This window comes from Protopterus annectens, chromosome 7.part0 (assembly GCF_019279795.1).
Source record: "Protopterus annectens isolate FY-2018-M chromosome 7.part0, PAN1.0, whole genome shotgun sequence".
In the NCBI taxonomy this organism is placed as follows: domain Eukaryota; kingdom Metazoa; phylum Chordata; order Ceratodontiformes; family Protopteridae; genus Protopterus; species Protopterus annectens.
The window spans coordinates 36,032,746-36,049,921 of NC_056739.1; the positions used below are offsets into that span (position 1 = coordinate 36,032,746).

The 17,176-nt window shown below is 42.5% G+C and overlaps 1 protein-coding gene across 2 annotated transcripts in view; it reads right to left on the reverse strand.

Annotated features, from left to right (window-relative positions):
- The window catches only part of CELSR2 (cadherin EGF LAG seven-pass G-type receptor 2), a 1,401,203-nt gene that overhangs the window by 72,674 nt on the left and 1,311,353 nt on the right, over positions 1-17,176 (reverse strand). For both annotated transcript variants that reach the window (XM_044076472.1, XM_044076471.1), the window contains exons 31-32: positions 17,057-17,148; positions 1,668-1,841 (exon numbers count right to left, since the gene is read on the reverse strand). In XM_044076472.1, the coding sequence (XP_043932407.1) occupies positions 1,668-1,841; positions 17,057-17,148 (266 nt within the window). The remainder of the gene's footprint in view (positions 1-1,667; positions 1,842-17,056; positions 17,149-17,176) is intronic.

Sequence of the window (17,176 nt, forward strand, 5' to 3'; positions counted from 1 at the left end):
CACATGTTCAGGAGGATTTCCTTGGTAGTACACATGACCTGAAAGTTAGTAGAGTGGAAACCCTTTCTATTTATGTAGAGCCTTCCCTGTTCCCCAGGTACTTCCTTAATTTCTACATGTGTGCAATCTATGGCACCCAGTACTTCAGGGTAGTGCGCTACAGCATACAACTTTTGCATATTTGTGGCCCCATCCTCAGGAGTAAGGGGAAAATATATGTGGTCACTGGCATGTTGGAGTATAGCATTCAAGAACTGATGGAGAATCCTGGATGCTGATGCCTGTGACATCCCCAGCATGTCCCCTCTTGGTCGCTGAAAGGTATCTGTAGCTAAGATTCTAAGTGCTACAAATACCTTTGTCTTCACTGGTGTGGGTTCCCCTCGGTTTGCCCTGGCTCTGAGATGAGGACGACAGAGGTTGCAGAGTTCCTGTAGTGCGTCTCTATCCACCCTGTAGTGCTCTACAATTTCCACATCATGGAGGCTGTGATAAGTTACACGGGGTTTGAAAACTCTTCTCCTTCCTGGCTTAGGTCTATTAGCAGAAGCAGCAGCATAGACTTCTGCCTGTTGCACACACACACATGAATTAAAGCAGCAGCACAGACTTCCGCCTGTTGTACACACACACGAATTAAAGCAGCAGCACAGACTTCCGCCTGTTGCACACACACATGAATTAAAGCAGCAGCAGCCGCTAACATTGTTTCAGTGTAGACTCCTTTTCATCGGTGTATTCCAACAGGTTTTGGAATTCACAGAACAAACCAGCACTACGGTTGGTTTATAGCTTGTTGAATAGCTCCTCCATCTTGGTTTGGTTGATTAGCATACAATTACCCTGTGTATGTTGTAATTAGCATGCCACGGTGTTTACCTTGTTTGTGTGGTGGTGCCTGCCGTTTACCAAATCAAAAATGTCGCGCTGCAGTGTGCATGTCATGGTGCAACATGCACACGGTGTAAAAGGGACCCCTTAGGCTTTACTGAATCTGAATGTATGTATATTTATATCGACATCAGTGGTATATAGCAGGAATGATGTTTCATGGTTTAAGACTCCTGCATATCGGACAATAATGGCATTCATAGCACAGTTTGTAGACTGGTAGAATACACCAAATTCCCCATCCAGGTACCTAAACATTTTTTAAATACATTTAATGAAGTACTTTTCCTAGTCTCTGTTTGGAGTTCATTCCAGTACTTCATCATGGATGGAATAATAAAATTTAATCTAAGGTATGACAGTTACTGCGTGAGCAAATAAAGTGTGTACAGGTGCAGCTGCACTGTTTATGAAGATATTCGATAACGTCCTAAGTTTATCATCACAAACACGCTTGATAAGAAGGGCATAACTTCACATGAAAGTTCTTGTAACTTATTAAGGAGAGGCAAGACAATTTTAGCACAACTTTATATTCAAAATATGAAGAAATCTCAATTCTTTTAGTAAAGTTCCTCTGTACACCCTCTAATAAGATTAAATCACTGTTGGAATAAGTAAAAAACAATGACTTACATTCCAAGATGGGCTGCGCATATATAAGAAAAGTTTAATCAATAATACAATAATACAGAGCTGCAAGATGAAAAATGTTTAATACTGAAGTGTTTACTAACACTACACATTGCGACTTCATCCAAAACTCAGGTCCTCACCTTTTGGAGTACTGTGCACAGGAAACTTTTCATTATTAGGGGATGACAGGGTCTCCCAGCATGGTTCCCCCATGTAATCCTCATCATCTTCGCTGTCTGAGGAATGTGTTGATGCAAATGACCCGCTCTGGTCATCCTCCATCGATAGATCACTGTCTGAGTCCGAATCACGATCTGACGAACAAAAGAAACAAATCGTGACCAGAATTACAAAACCTGAGACAAACAAGGCCAACACAATCTGCCTATATAATATTTGCCTATTTCCTTTCTCTGCTTGACACACATACAACCTGGCACATCTTGTTACTATACTACCAAAAACGATAGATGGAAGGGGGTATGATTTGTCACGATCAGACCTCTCAACCTCTTTGCATTAAAAAGTCACAGCAAATGGTCAGAAACATCAGCAGTTTTACTTCTCATAAAAGTCTTGTGGTAATGCATTTTACACAGTTAGTGCTAAGTAACATATGCATCATTAAAAAGGTCTAATTTTATGAAGAAAAATCAGTAACTCTAGGAGGAGAAAGGCTAAATTTGCAGGCAAAAAAGAAAATTCTATGCCTAAATCATAGCGGCGGTGATGTACGCCAGTCACTGTTAATGGCAAAAACAAGACATGCTGCCTGTGTTTTACTCCTTTTTCATTTAGCTTGATGTTGTGTTCTATCACATTTAACTGTGTGTGTGGAGCAGGTCTCTTACTCCAGTACTGTTGTGTTCTATCACATTTAACTGTGTGTGTGGAGCGGGTCTCTTACTGCAGTACTGTTGTGTTCTATCACATTTAACTGTGTGTGTGGAGCGGGTCTCTTACTCCAGTACTGTTGTGTTCTATCACATTAATCTGTGTGTGTGGAGTGGGTGTCTTACTCCAGTACATAGACAAATACACAGAAGCTTGAGGAAGCACGTTCCTCAAGGAAAACACTGTTTGAAGTTCTTGTTTTCAGCATTAGTGACTAAACTGAGTCATCATACACCAAACATGCTCTAACCACCACTGATGCAAAGCAGGGTCACACATTAGTCACCCATCGGAAAACAAAGACTTCCTTACGCTGCTCGAAGGCTTTCTTATTCAAGCTTTCCATTATAGCTCCTAGTTCAAAAACATTGCTATTCTGGAAGATAACATCCAGAAATACTTTAGGCAATATATATAAACAGATAAAAGTGTGTGCATGTGTGTGCGCGTGTATATATATGTGTGCATATGTGTGCGTGTGTGTTTGTGTGTGTGTGTGTGTGTGCATGTATATGTGTGTGGGTGTGTGTATATGTGTATATGTATGCATGCATATGTGTGTATGTACATGTGTGTGTGTATATGTGTGTGTGAGTGTGTATATGTGTGTGCATGTGTGTGTGTGTATGTGTGCGCGCGTGTGTGGAGCAGGTCTCTTACTCCAGTACTGTTGTGTTCTATCACATTTAACTGTGTGTGTGGAGTGGGTCTCTTACTCCAGTACTATTGTGTTCTATCACATTTAACTGTGTGTGTGGAGCAGGTCTCTTACTCCAGTACTGTTGTGTTCTATCATATTTAAATGTGTGTGTGGAGCGGGTCTCTTACTCCAGTACTGTTGTGTTCTATCACATTTAACTGTGTGTGTGGAGCGGGTCTCTTACTTCAGTACTGTTGTGTTCTATCACATTTAACTGTGTGTGTAGAGCGGGTCTCTTACTCCAGTACTGTTGTGTTCTATCACATTTATCTGTGTGTGTGGAGCAGGTCTCTTACTCCAGTACTGTTGTGTTCTATCACATTTAACTGTGTGTGTGGAGCGGGTCTCTTACTCCAGTACTGTTGTGTTCTAACACATTTAACTGTGTGTGTGGAGCGGGTCTCTTACTCCAGTACTGCTGTGTTCTATCACATTTAACTGTGTGTGTGGAGCGGGTCTCTTACTCCAGTACTGCAGTACTGCTCTGTTCTATCACATTTAACTGTGTGTGTGGAGCGGGTCTCTTACTCCAATACTGTTGTGTTCTATTACATTTAACTGTGTGTGTGGAGTGGGTCTCTTACTCCAGTACTGTTGTGTTCTATCACATTTAACTGTGTGTGTGGAGCGGGTCTCTTACTCCAGTACTGTTGTGTTCTATCACATTTAACTGTGTGTGTGGAGCGGGTCTCTTACTCCAGTACTGCAGTACTGTTGTGTTCTATCACATTTAACTGTGTGTGTGTGTGTGTGGAGAGGGTCTCTTACTCCAGTACTGCAGTACTGTTGTGTTCTATCACATTTAACTGTGTGTGTGGAGCGGGTCTCTTACTCCAGTACTGTTGTGTTCTATCACATTTAACTGTGTGTGTGGAGCGGGTCTCTTACTCCAGTACTGTTGTGTTCTATCACATTTAACTGTGTGTGTGGAGCGGGTCTCTTACTCCAGTACTGTTGTGTTCTATCACATTTAACTGTGTGTGTGGAGCGGGTCTCTTACTCCAGTACTGTTGTGTTCTATCACATTTAACTGTGTGTGTGGAGCGGGTCTCTTACTCCAGTACTGCAGTACTGTTGTGTTCTATCACATTTAACTGTGTGTGTGGAGTGGGTCTCTTACTCCAGTACTGTTGTGTTCTATCACATTTAACTGTGTGTGTGGAGCGGGTCTCTTACTCCAGTACTGTTGTGTTCTATCACATTTAACTGTGTGTGTGGAGCAGGTCTCTTACTCCAGTACTGTTGTGTTCTATCACATTAATGTGTGTGTGTGGAGTGGGTGTCTTACTCCAGTACATAGACAAATACACAGAAGCTTGAGGAAGCACGTTCCTCAAGGAAAACACTGTTTGAAGTTCTTGTTTTCAGCATTAGTGACTAAACTGAGTCATCATACACCAAACATGCTCTAATCACCACTGATGCAAAGCAGGGTCACACATTAGTCACCCATCGGAAAACAAAGGCTTCCTTATGCTGCTCGGAGGCTTTCTTATTCAAGCTTTCCATTATAGCTCCTAGTTCAAAAACATTGTTATTCTGGAAGATAACATCCAGAAATACTTTAGGCAATATATATAAACAGATAAAAGTGTGTGCGTGTGTGTGCATGTGTGTGGGTGTGTGCGCGCGTGTGTATATATATGTGTGCATATGTGTGCGTGTGTGTTTGTATGTGTGTGTGTGTGTGTGTGCATGTATATGTGTGTGGGTGTGTGTGTATGTGTATATGTATGCATGCATATGTGTATGTACATGTGTGTGTGTGTGTGTATATGTATGTGTGAGTGTGTATATGTGTGTGCATGTGTGTGTGTGTATGTGTGCGTGTGTGTGTGTGTGTGCGCACGTGCATATGTGTGTGTGTGTGTGTGTGTGTGTGTGTGTGTGTGTGCATACCGCTCAACAAAAGTTGCACTTCACTTTTTTTGCCTGGTGTAAGAAGTTTTTATTGCATTTAGTTTTTCTTTTTCGTCTTCTTTTTTCGGATTTGTTCTTTAGTTATCTATGTATATGTGTACATCTGTAAGATATATATAGATACAGATACACACACACACACACACACACACACACACACACACACACACACACACACACACACACACTAGCGAATTTAAGAAATACACCCAAATATCAACGTCATTTACACTGACACAAAACAACTGAAAAAAATCAACAGTGTACTGCACGTGCTGGAAGACACAACATGGGAGATTGAAACAAACTTAAAACCAGGAAAAAAGAACCATGAACTACAGACAAGTTCAGCTCAGACTTCAAAGTCATCAAGCTCACACAACTTGTATAAAAATCGATACTTCTTTGTTAAAAATAAAAGATATTAAATAGCTGAGCCGTTTTGTCTTTAACTGGGCTTCATCAGATCTGTAAAGAAATTCTTTACTGAAAATAAAACATTAAATATCGGAGTGGTTTCACCAGTAATTTGGCTTCACCAGGTCTGTGAAAACACATTAATTTTCTTGATTACTATGAAGTGCACACTGACAGTGACACCTGCTCATTTAATGTCAGTCTGTTATCAGAGGCAATACGTACATTTCATATCTTTGACACAAATTCCTGCTTGATCCCACAAAGAGTAACAGTGGATGACACTAAAGGAGCGAGCAAACCCCACAAGGTGGCACATCCAGCACTGACAACTATCTCTGACATATTAAGGTTCAAATGGCATATTCCAATTGCTGGCTACTGACACTAATGCCAGACACACTTTCCTACTACAAGAAAAAGTACAGGTGCATGCCATCAGTATAAGAATGATAAAATATACCCCCTCCTTCTAATAATGTCGACATGGTGTAGCATATACATACTCAGCAATAATGGTCCCACAAAGGAACCTTGTAGAACACCACAGGTAAGCAGGTAGGAAACAGAGGAAATAAACCCAAGCCATATAACAGTAACCAGAAAGGTAGGAGGCAAACCAATCCAGGACCACATCTGAAGGACCAAGAATAATGCTGCTCATTTCTTGCTGAAAGGAGATCATTAAATATCCTTGAAAAGGTTGTTCTGGAACTGTCCTTAGAAAGAAAGATGGACTGGAATGAACAAAATGTTCTCTCCCAGACAGGAATACAACTGCACAAAAAGTATCTTCTCCAAAATCTTACCAGGACAATTATGGTTAAGACAGACCTATAGTGATCCAAAGTCTGCCATTTTCAGAATAGGAGTAATAAGTGCTTCCTTTAAGACAGATGGAAATACTCCTTCCAGAAAAGTGGCTGTGCTAGTCTGGTAAAGCTATAGGCCTAGCTATCTACTCAGGATAAAACCAGCCTAATGAAACACAGGTAGACATACATGAGGAGCAGATCAAAGAGAAATCCATCATGACTAGGTACAGTGATGTCATACCAAAATGACAACGGAAGCACCTTCTCAGGACTAACTACACACCTGTCGATCCAACACTGACAAGGCCTTAACTATATGCCTGTCAATCCAGCACTGACAAGGCCTTAAATACACGCCTGTCGATCCAGCACTGACAAGGCCTTAACTACACACCTGCCGATCCAGCACTGACAAGGCCTTAACTACACACCTGTCGATCCAGCACTGACAAGGCCCAACCTAACCAAGCATATAACCAACACTGGTGTACCTTCGGGCCATCCTAGTCATCAAGTTCCACTTTCCCCTTTCCTTTTGTCGCTGTGTAAAAAAATGAGAACATAAAAAGTAAACTTTCTTACATTAGGAGATTACAGAAATATTTACAATGACATAAGTGAAATGTGGTATATATTTAGATACAGAGTTTGCAGAAATGTTAAATGTTAGAATGATTTTTAATTCTATTTAACTGTTACAAATAATGACCAGTTCAGAAGATGAGAAACTACTGACGCTTTGTAAATATGCTACTAATTATTTTCTTCTTTTCAAATGTTGTTGTTGTTAAGAAGTCGTCTTAAAAAGATATTTTTGGCAGATGTTATCATTCTTTTGACTGTTGCATGTTTACAAAATTACAGTCCGTCATTGCATTCTATGCGTAATAACCCACACTGTAAAAGGTACACTGAATCAGCATGTTTTCTTGGTAAAAAATAAATAAAATTAATATACAAGTGACATCCTGACTCCCCTAGCAAGATGTTTTATAGGCCAAGGTCTTGCGTTCCGCATATCCCTTTAACCAGCTCTTTGTTCAGCTCTAGAATCCAGACCTGCTGGTCATGCGCCCCCCCCCAGCGCACTGCAATGGCACCCTGTTCACATAACCTCTCGGGGGGGCATTGGCTGCACACTTTCTTCTGCTCCTTTTTGTTCATAGCAGGCGCTACAACCCACTGGGTTGAGCTTGTGGGAGGGGTATCAGTACTGTAATTAGCAGGGGCTTCCTCTTTGCCAAAGGGAATGATAATGCACTTTTTGCACTTAGTTTTAGTCTGTGGCTTTGGCACCAATCATTTGTCTGTGTTAGCCCCTTTTGTAATATGTTAACCATGTTTGGGGACTCGGTGATTGCACCCAGTTTGCAATCATCGAACATGCTAAGCCACAGGCCATCTACTTTCACCTGGACTTTCGAGAAATAGATTCCAAACATTAGAGGGCCCAGCACAGATCCTTGTGGTACACCACTAGTAACTGGTCTACTGGTAGAGGTGGATTCACCAACTTTGACAGTATGAGTTCTATCGGTGAGCCTGTTGGCTACCCATCTAGTGATGTATGGGCTTATCTCCAGCTGGGAGAGTTTCTCAATGATGCCTGAGTGGGGAATTGTGTCAAAAGCCTTGGCTAAGTCAAGATAGGCAGTATGTACTGTTTTGCTTTCATCCAGGGCTTTGGTGACATTCACGAAGTCCACCAGGTTCAATAAGCATGATCTACCTTTAATAAAGCCAAACTGGGTCAGGTCAAGAGTTTGAAGGTTGCCTATGTCCTTGTTGATAATGTCTATGATGATTCTTTCCATAGCCTTTGCAGATAAGGCTGGTTAGGCTTATAGCTCTATCACTCCCAGAGTCAGTTGATGGACCCCCTTTGTACAAGAGGATTACTCTTTCTGTTCTACACTCTGCTGGAATAATGCCAATGCTCAGGCTGAGGTTAAAGACAGTGCCAAGTGGTTCTGCTAGTTCTTGTTTTAGAATGCTTAGTAAGCAAGCTGGGATGTTATCTGGTTCCACAGAGGCCATGTTTTTGGCTTTGGAGAGCAGGGATATGACCTGCTCTTAGGAGATACTAGATAGAATACAGCTGTCAGGTATGCTTTGAGGTATGGCTGGTGGAGACAGGGGGTGGGGGCTGAAAACTGCACCAATTCTATCAGCTATAAGGTTGGCAATTTCCTCACATTCAGTATGAGAGTTACTGTTCACTATAAGTTCGGCACATAGTTGGGTATTCCCTTTTAGACTTCGGATGTAGCTAAAGAATGTCTTATGATTATCCTTAACTAGGGATGCTAATTTAGCTTCATAACTAGCTTTAGAGGACTTTACAAGATATCTGATTTGCTTGTTCAAGCTCTGGTGGGTATTCTTCTTCTGCTGAGTAAGTTCCCTCTTGTTCTTAGACATCAGTTTCTTCCTTTTGTTATATAACCTATTTATACTTGAGGTCCATCAGGGTGGCCTGTTTTTTCAGGAGGACCTGGTTTTGATCTGGTCAGGTACAGCCAAGTGCATACAGTTGTTTAGGTGGTTATACAGGTCATTTGTGTACTCCTCTGCATAACAGTCATTGTTGGCTGTGTTAGCATGGGGTTTGAAACTTTTTATACCATCGTTTAGTAGTTTGCCATGAAGAAATTTTTCATTTTTTTTGCTCCTGTGGGGGTGTCAGTTCTGTTACTTTGAATGAGACAGACTTATGGTCTGACCTTATCATGGAGGGCAACACACAATGGGTAGTCAGTGATCCCCCCCCCCATGTCGGTGATTACTAAGTCTAGGACATTTGAGGTTTGTAATGACAAAGTCCAGGAACCTCAGGGCGAGCAGATCTGTGCTCGTGTATGTCGCCCAATCGATAGCAGAACAGATGAAATCTCTCAACAACCAAAGTGTTTGGCTGTATAGTGAGTGACTCTAGTAAGTCCAAGTAGGAGGTGTACTTCTATTGGTTCATGGTGGGAGACCCGTAGCTAACAATGATGTGCTGGGGTGTTTTACCTACAGTTAGTTGGACTTGGAGTAGCTCAAGAGTCATAATGTTTAGCCAGTCTCAACGTGTATTTGGCTTTAATGAAGATGGATACACCTCCTCCTTTGGCTCTTTCACACTCGTCTTGGGGTCTGAATGTGTGGAAGGCATTGTAACCTTGCATTTCCGGGGTGTCTCAGTCACTGCATAGACATCAGAATCTTCCAAGGGGGGCAGTGCTTCCAGGGAGTGCAGTTTCCTGTTTAGGCAATTATCATTAAGCAGCATAACCTTGAGTTTGTCTTGAGTGGATTTTTTTTGTCAGAACTTTTGTTGCTTTGACATAATCTAAAAAAAGCACTATGGGGGAGGCAAGCACCTTTGCCAGTATCCAAAAGCCTAGAGGAGACAGGTGAAGACCATCTCTGGCAAAGCAGTGTGGTCTGTCAACCATGTCTTCCCAGCTGACAGATACTAGATCCCCCTGGACTGACACCAGAAGCTAAACCAATTGTTGAAGTCAATCACCTTTTGTCTATATTGTGGCATCATCCCAGGTGAAGGTAGAATGCTGCTTAGGGCTAGGGACATACCTGCTTGGGACATACAATCTGAGAGCTCAGTAATGTCTCTCTTCATATAGTAGAGGGAGGTACATCTCAAGTCATTCACCGCAACATGTACTATGACAGAGTCATAATGGTAATTGTTGAGTGACTTGAGTGCATGCATGATTTCCTGGATCCTGGCACCTGACAGGCAGCTGATATTGACCTTCTCCTTGTCCAGCCTGGTGAGGAGGACATCTGTGTGTCTCACTATGGAGTCACCTATGACCAGGACATTTGGTTTTGAGTTGTTTTGCCTTATGGGCTTATTTGCTGAAACGTGTGTGTGTGTGTGTGTGTGTGTGTGTGTGTGTGTGTGTGTGTGTGTTGTTATGTATAACGGATTCTATTTGCTTTGCAGTGTGCGAAAGTGGTTTTTGCTTGGGAAATCTCTGATCTTTTGGTAGGCTTCTATTGAGAACCTCCACGTATGTGGGTTTATGTATTGACACTTGTTTTGTGTGAGAGGTGGTGTGTGCATGCTGACAACCTGTTTGATATGCCTGGTTTGTTGTAACGTGACAGACCTGATCCTACATTCATAGTGTAATTACATCTGTCACATATTGTATTTTTGTTTTAGGAGTAAGTGGTTGTCGGTATATATGAGGCAATTACTACATTGCCTCAGGATACCCATGTCAATCAGGCTGGCTGTTGAAATGGTTGGAAATTGACCACCCATTATGGCAGACTTTCACTGTAGCTACTATTGGAGTGTGGGCTAGTTTGACCAGATTTTTTCTCTAGGATTAACAAAGGGACTAATTCTACTGAAGGCCAGGAGTGAAAACTATGGCAACGCTTCTCAGTGTGTAACTGAGTTTCCTGCAATGCAGCAGGGAAGCTTGGGAGGGTTCACTAACAGATGTCTGGGAGAAAATTATCTTCCAAGGTGTTTGCATCTATACAGGGAAACACTGAATCCACTTGAGTGGTGTGCAGCTATGCACAAATGTGAGGGTTAAATACAAGTGAAATTGCACACTTTTAAACTAAATTACCAATAGGAAAGCACACAATAAGCTTTCCTCCAGTAATTTCCAACTCAGATGAGGCTCAGACTACACACTTCTGCCACAAGGGTGCAGACAGGGCCCTCCTAATGTAAGATGGCTGGAATAGTACTCAAGTGTAACAATACGGTCTAGATTCAACAGATCTGAATCTAGTCTATGCTATGTACTAGCTACTTAAAGCAACAGGACAGCTTTTTTACAGTGCAGAAAAATACAGTAAAATCAGAAAAATGATAAAATAAAGTCAGCAAAGTGCAATGAAAACTCACAAGGTACTTTTTTTTTTTTTTGGCAGTGAATGCTTTGGATTTTAGCAGAATCTCTCCATACCTCTGGCAAAAGTCGCCAAACGTTGAGCAGCTCAGGTTAGATGACCTGCAGTGGTGCTGCCCTCTGCACAAACTGACAGCTCTTCGAGCAGCTATGAACAGTGGGAGATTATGGAGACCATTTCCTATAGAGGATTTTAAACTGGAGAGGTTTTCTTACATAGAAGACACAGGGAATTGCATTTGCTTCCCTGTTGTGTAGAGGCTGGTATAATGGTTAAGGTGTTTTCCTTACAGACACAAGGTGCGGGGTTTGATTCTTATAGTGGGTAATTGGCTAGGCTTAAAATGGCCCACAAGTGCAGTTAGCCTAGTACTAATCTAAGATCTTATGATCCTATGTTGTCACCTACATTAATTCGGAGCTCCTTACTCTGCCTGCACTTCAGCAGTCTCACCTGCTCTGCTAACCTGACCATCTACCTTCCCATTTCTGAAGAGATGCTCCATGGGAGAGCTTACTCTGCTGTTGCAATGTCGCAGTACAAACCTGTTCGATGAACTTCTAACGAGAGACTGTACTACACAGCGTAACAGTACAGGTTTAACCTACTGTGTGTAATTCAGCTGTTTACAACAGCGTTACAGCACAGGTTTAATCTGTCTGTAATTCAGCTGTTTACAGCAGCGTTATGGTACAGGTTTAACCTACCGTCTGTAATAAAGCTGTTTACAGCAGCGTTACGGTACAGTTTTAACCTACTGTCTGTAATTCAGCTGTTTACAACAGCGTTACAGCACAGGTTTAATCTGTCTGTAATTCAGCTGTTTACAGCAGTGTTACGGCACAGGTTTAATCTGTCTGTAATTCAGCTGTTTACAGCAGTGTTACGGCACAGGTTTAATCTGTCTGTAATTCAGCTGTTTACAGCAGCGTTACGGCACAGGTTTAATCTGTCTGTAATTCAGCTGTTTACAGCAATGTTATAGTACAGGTTTAACCTACTGTCTGTAATTCAGCTGTTTACAGCAGCGTTACAGCACAGGTTTAACCTACTGTCTGTAATTCAGCTGTTTACAGCAGCGTTACGGCACAAGTTTAATCTGTCTGTAATTCAGCTGTTTACAGCAATGTTATGGTACAGGTTTAACCTACTGTCTGTAATAAAGCTGTTTACAGCAGCGTTATGGTACAGGTTTAACCTACTGTCTGGAATTCAGCGGTTTACAACAGCGTTATGGTACAGGTATAACCTATTGTCTGTAATTCAGCTGTTTACAGCAGTGTTACGGCACAGTGTTTAACCTACTGTCTGTAATTCAGCTGTTTACAGCAGTGTTACGGCACAGTGTTTAACCTACTGTCTGTAATTCAGCTGTTTACAACAGCGTTATGGTACAGGTATAACCTATTGTCTGTAATTCAGCTGTTTACAACAGCATTATGGTACAGGTATAACCTATTGTCTGTAATTCAGCTGTTTACAGCAGCGTTACGGGACAGTGTTTAACATATTATCTGTAATTCAGCTTTTTACAGCAGCATTACGGCACAGTGTTTAACATACTTTCTGTAATTCAGCTGTTTACAGCAGCGTTCTTCTTCCAACACCTTACTTCCCTTAGATGCTGCTGTTTTTTTCACTGTGCTGTACCATTTGGTTTTTAGTCATTCCCTTCATTTTATTCAGTTTCTTAACAAATACGTTGAAATATTTGCTGTTGGGACTGTTTTTAATCTCTGTATTACATCTCATATTATGTTTACCATTCTTTCATTTGGTGTACATAAAAGAAGAAAGGAATTTTCTAATTTAACTACAAAATGACCAAAGTAAAACTACTTACTGTATTCAGTACATCATGACCAATAAATTGTAGGATAAACAGTAAATCTGAGAATATTAAACTGTCCTGCTAAGGCTATCTGAATGTACTCCTAGTACAGAGTCAGAATGGTAATGTTTCTTGCAGGCACCTGCACGTACTAAACAATGAGGCAAAATCTATGAAAAAATGTCTCACTGGCACAGAGGAAATGGCCCTGAATGCAGCCATAATGACCCAAGTTCACACAAAATTACAAACTCTAGCTATGACAGGTGAAAATGACTGGCCAGTAGCTGGCTAACCAGTTGTGTGTGTGTGTGGGGGACTGCAGGTATGGGCCAGTAAGTGGAAACCCAGTAAGGTAACTAACAAGCACAAGACTTGTAGGGGTGACAGCCTGCAAAAGAAGTCTGCAGCTCTTCTGTGGGGTGAAACACAGTGGCATACTGTGTAGCTCCACTACAGAGGGTCGGTGCATTACCTACTGACCAGCAAGGGTGGTACAGTAGGAATTCATCAAGAAAACGTGAACCAGTGCAAAGGATGGCACACTACAGTGAGTGACACAGGTTACAGCTGTTCAGAATGAAGGAGCAATGAGGTCAAGCAGGAAACATCATAAGGATTAAAAGGAAAAAGTACAAAGGAAGGAGGGAGGGAAAACAGTAAGATACCCACTAGTGGAACAAAAATATATATGTAAACAAACCAGGACAAACATAAACAGTGATGAGGAACATCATATGAACACTTCCATTTGAGTGAAACTGACAAAAATGAAAATCTATTAGCAGTTTACAAACTCAGGAAATAAACTAGGAACGGGAGGCACAGTGGCACAATGGATAGTGTTGTCACCTCACAGCAAGAGATTCCCTCGTTCAATTCTCAGCTGGGGTGTCTTCTGTATGGAGTCTGCATGTCCTCCCTGTGTTTGCTTTGGTTTCTTCTGGGTTCTGTGGTTTCTTCCCACATTCCGAAGACATGTTCTAGGTGGACTGGACACACTAAACTGGCCTCAGGGGGTGTGTGTGTGTGTGTGTGTGTGTGTGTGTGTGTGTGTGTTTGTGGTGTAAAAAAACTACTGTGGCAGGGCTAGCTACCCAGCAGAGTAAACCTTGGCTCTAGATGATTGTCACTGTCGAAGTGACACCTAGACCCCATGTGCAACAAAGGGAAAAAGAGGTTGTGAAGGGATGGATGGAGGTACCCTGGAGTAGGAAGTATAACATGCCAGAAAAACTTATGTAACTTGTTTAGCCATATCTTCAAAACTTTAATTAATAAGATGGTTGTCATGTAACCCAGACGAAAACTCCCAGTGCAGTAGTTAAAAAAAACTCAAAATATGTTATTAGCCATGCCCAGACCTGTGGTGCAGATGGATACAGTGCTGAGCCATGCCCAGACCTATGGTACAGATGGATACAGTGCGTAGTGCATCTAAGACATGCCAAGCTCAGTTACTAGATCAGACAACTGGAGACATCCCAAGTTTGATTACTGGATTAGATAACTGGAGACATCTCAAGTTCGATTACTGGATCAGAAACTGGTGGGCCAGGAGGGAAGGATGAGAACAGTGCAGGTATGGGGAGGAATGGCTAGAACTAATGCACTCCTGACCCTGGTCCAGCAGGAGGCAAAGGGATCCATACAACACAAAGAGTAAGGAGGCTCATTTGTGGAGACATGTTCCCTTCTAGACTGCAGGGCAATGCAACAACTGGCTACTGCAGGAATGTGATTAGGAAGGGACTGGGAGGAGTTCTAAGTGATGGCATAAAGCTGTGGTGAGTGCCACATGATGGCATAGAGCTGTGGTGAGTGCTATGTGATGGCATGGAGTTCTTGTGGGTGCTGTGGGATAGCATAGAGCTCTGGTGAGTGCTGTGTGATGGCACAGAGCTCTGGTGAGTGTTGTGTGATGGCAAGAAGCTCTGGTGAGTGCTGTGTGATAGCACAATGCTCTGGTGAGTGCTGTGTGATGGCACAGAGCTCTGGTGAGTGCTGTGTGATGGAACGGAGCTCTTGGTGAGTGCTGTGTGATGGCACGGAGCTCTGGTGAGTACTATGTGATAGCATGGAACTCTGGTGAGTGCTATGTGATGGTTTGGAGCTCTGGTGAATGCTGTGTGATGGAATGGAGCTCTGGTGAGTGCTATTTGATGCCACAGAGCTGTGGTGACTGCTATGTAATGGAATAACACTCTGGTGAGTGCTATGTGATTAAATGGAGCTCTGGTAAGTGCTATGTTATGGCACTGAGCTCTGATGAGTACTGTGTGATGCTAGGGTGCTGTGGTGAATTCTACATGATGCTATGGAGCTCTGCTGAATGCTATGTGATAGCACAGAGCTCTGGTGAGTGCTGTGTGATGACATGGAGCTGTGGTGAGTGCTATGTGATGGCACGGAGTTGTGGTGAGTGCTGTGTGATGGCACAGAGCTAAGGTGTGTTTTATGTGATGACATAGAGCTGTGGTGAGTGCTGTGTGCTGGCATGGAGCTATGGTGAGTTTTATGTGATGGCACAGAGCTGTGGTGAGTGCTGTGTGATGGCACAGAGCTGTGGTGAATTTTATGTGATGGCACAGAGCTGTGGTGAGTGCTGTGTGCTGGCATGGAGCTATGGTGAGTTTTATGTGATGGCACAGAGCGGTGGCGAGTGCTGTCATAGAGCTGTGGTGAGTTTTATATGATGGCACAGAGCTATGGTGAGTGCTGTGTGCTGGCATGGAGCTATGGTGAGTTTTATGTGATGGCACAGAGCTGTGGTGAGTGCTGTGTGCTGGCATGGAGCTATGGTGAGTTTTATGTGATGGCACAGAGCTGTGGTGAGTGCTGTGTGATGGCACAGAGCTGTGGTGAGTGCTATGTGATGTCATGGAGCTGTTGTCTATCACCTACCCTTCATCAATCACAGCTACATTTGGAAGGCAATGACCTAATACAAACTGAAACATTCAGCATCACACAAGGAGAAAGAAATTCCTCACATTTCAACAATGGGCAGTCTTCCTCTCAAATTGGAGGTTCCCCAAATACAGATTAATGAAGCACTTCTCCCCTCATACTCATAGGCTGAAGTCAAGGGAGGCCTGTAACTGCAAGATGTGCTACCCACTATACACCTGCTTTTTAAAACTACGTTGGAGACCTTATTCGCTTACAGAAATCCACCTCTAATTCCAAGTTAAATGATCTCTCCAAAGAAGGAAGAATACATTCTCACTATTCTACCAATGTGACCCAGATGTACCACAGAAATTCTGAATTCCTCCATAAGGAGTCACACAGCACCCCATAACCAAGCAGGGTCAAAAGCAAGGAATGGTTTGCCCAATATCTTTAAACACAGCAGGCAATGACCTTGGAGTCTCCTTTGGCTGCATATCACAAACTAGTGGAATGGGAATTTTTTGAAGGTGGGCCAAGATTTGGGTTGCGATCATCCTTTTTCTCCAGTACCCCCACCCCACAGACACATCTGCAGTGGCACACTCTGATACACTCACAACTTCCATGCTCCCACATATCCTATTAGTCCCATACATGCTATGAATTTTTAAAGTACTCACTAGCTACACTTTCAGCTGTGATGGAAGAAATGAATGCATTGTCCTCCACTCCCCCCTCCCTCGAGAGAAGGAAACAGGCTTGTGAATGCTGAACAGTCCTTCCCTGAAATGGGGTTGCCAGAGGTATGACTGAGTACCTTACCCTTGTGCCATGGGATGGCTGTATATCTGCAAGAGTTGAAAAAATAACACTGACGATGAAAAAGAGTTCCCTGCTTCTTCACTGAGCCAAAGAAAGGGTACACATAAATATCCATAAAATAAAAGTTAATAATGGGATGGACTGGGGCTCGTCAGAATGAAGGGAAAAGCAGGGCACACAAAAGGACCATTAGGGTACACATGAATATCCATAGAATAAAAGTTAATAATGGGATGGACTGGGGCTAGTCAGAATGAAGGGAAAGCAGGGCACACAAAAGGACCATTACTTTTCTAGTACTTTGACACTAGAATTGGGGACAGAAGCAGCTGAAAGTTTTTATCTTACCATCAGGATGGTCCTTGGCTTCATGGAAGATTGCAGAATTGGGATCTCCAAGGGCAATATGGGCCTGGCTGTTGTTCAATCCAGAGTCGTCCCTTAATAATTACAAAAAAAAAAAAAAAC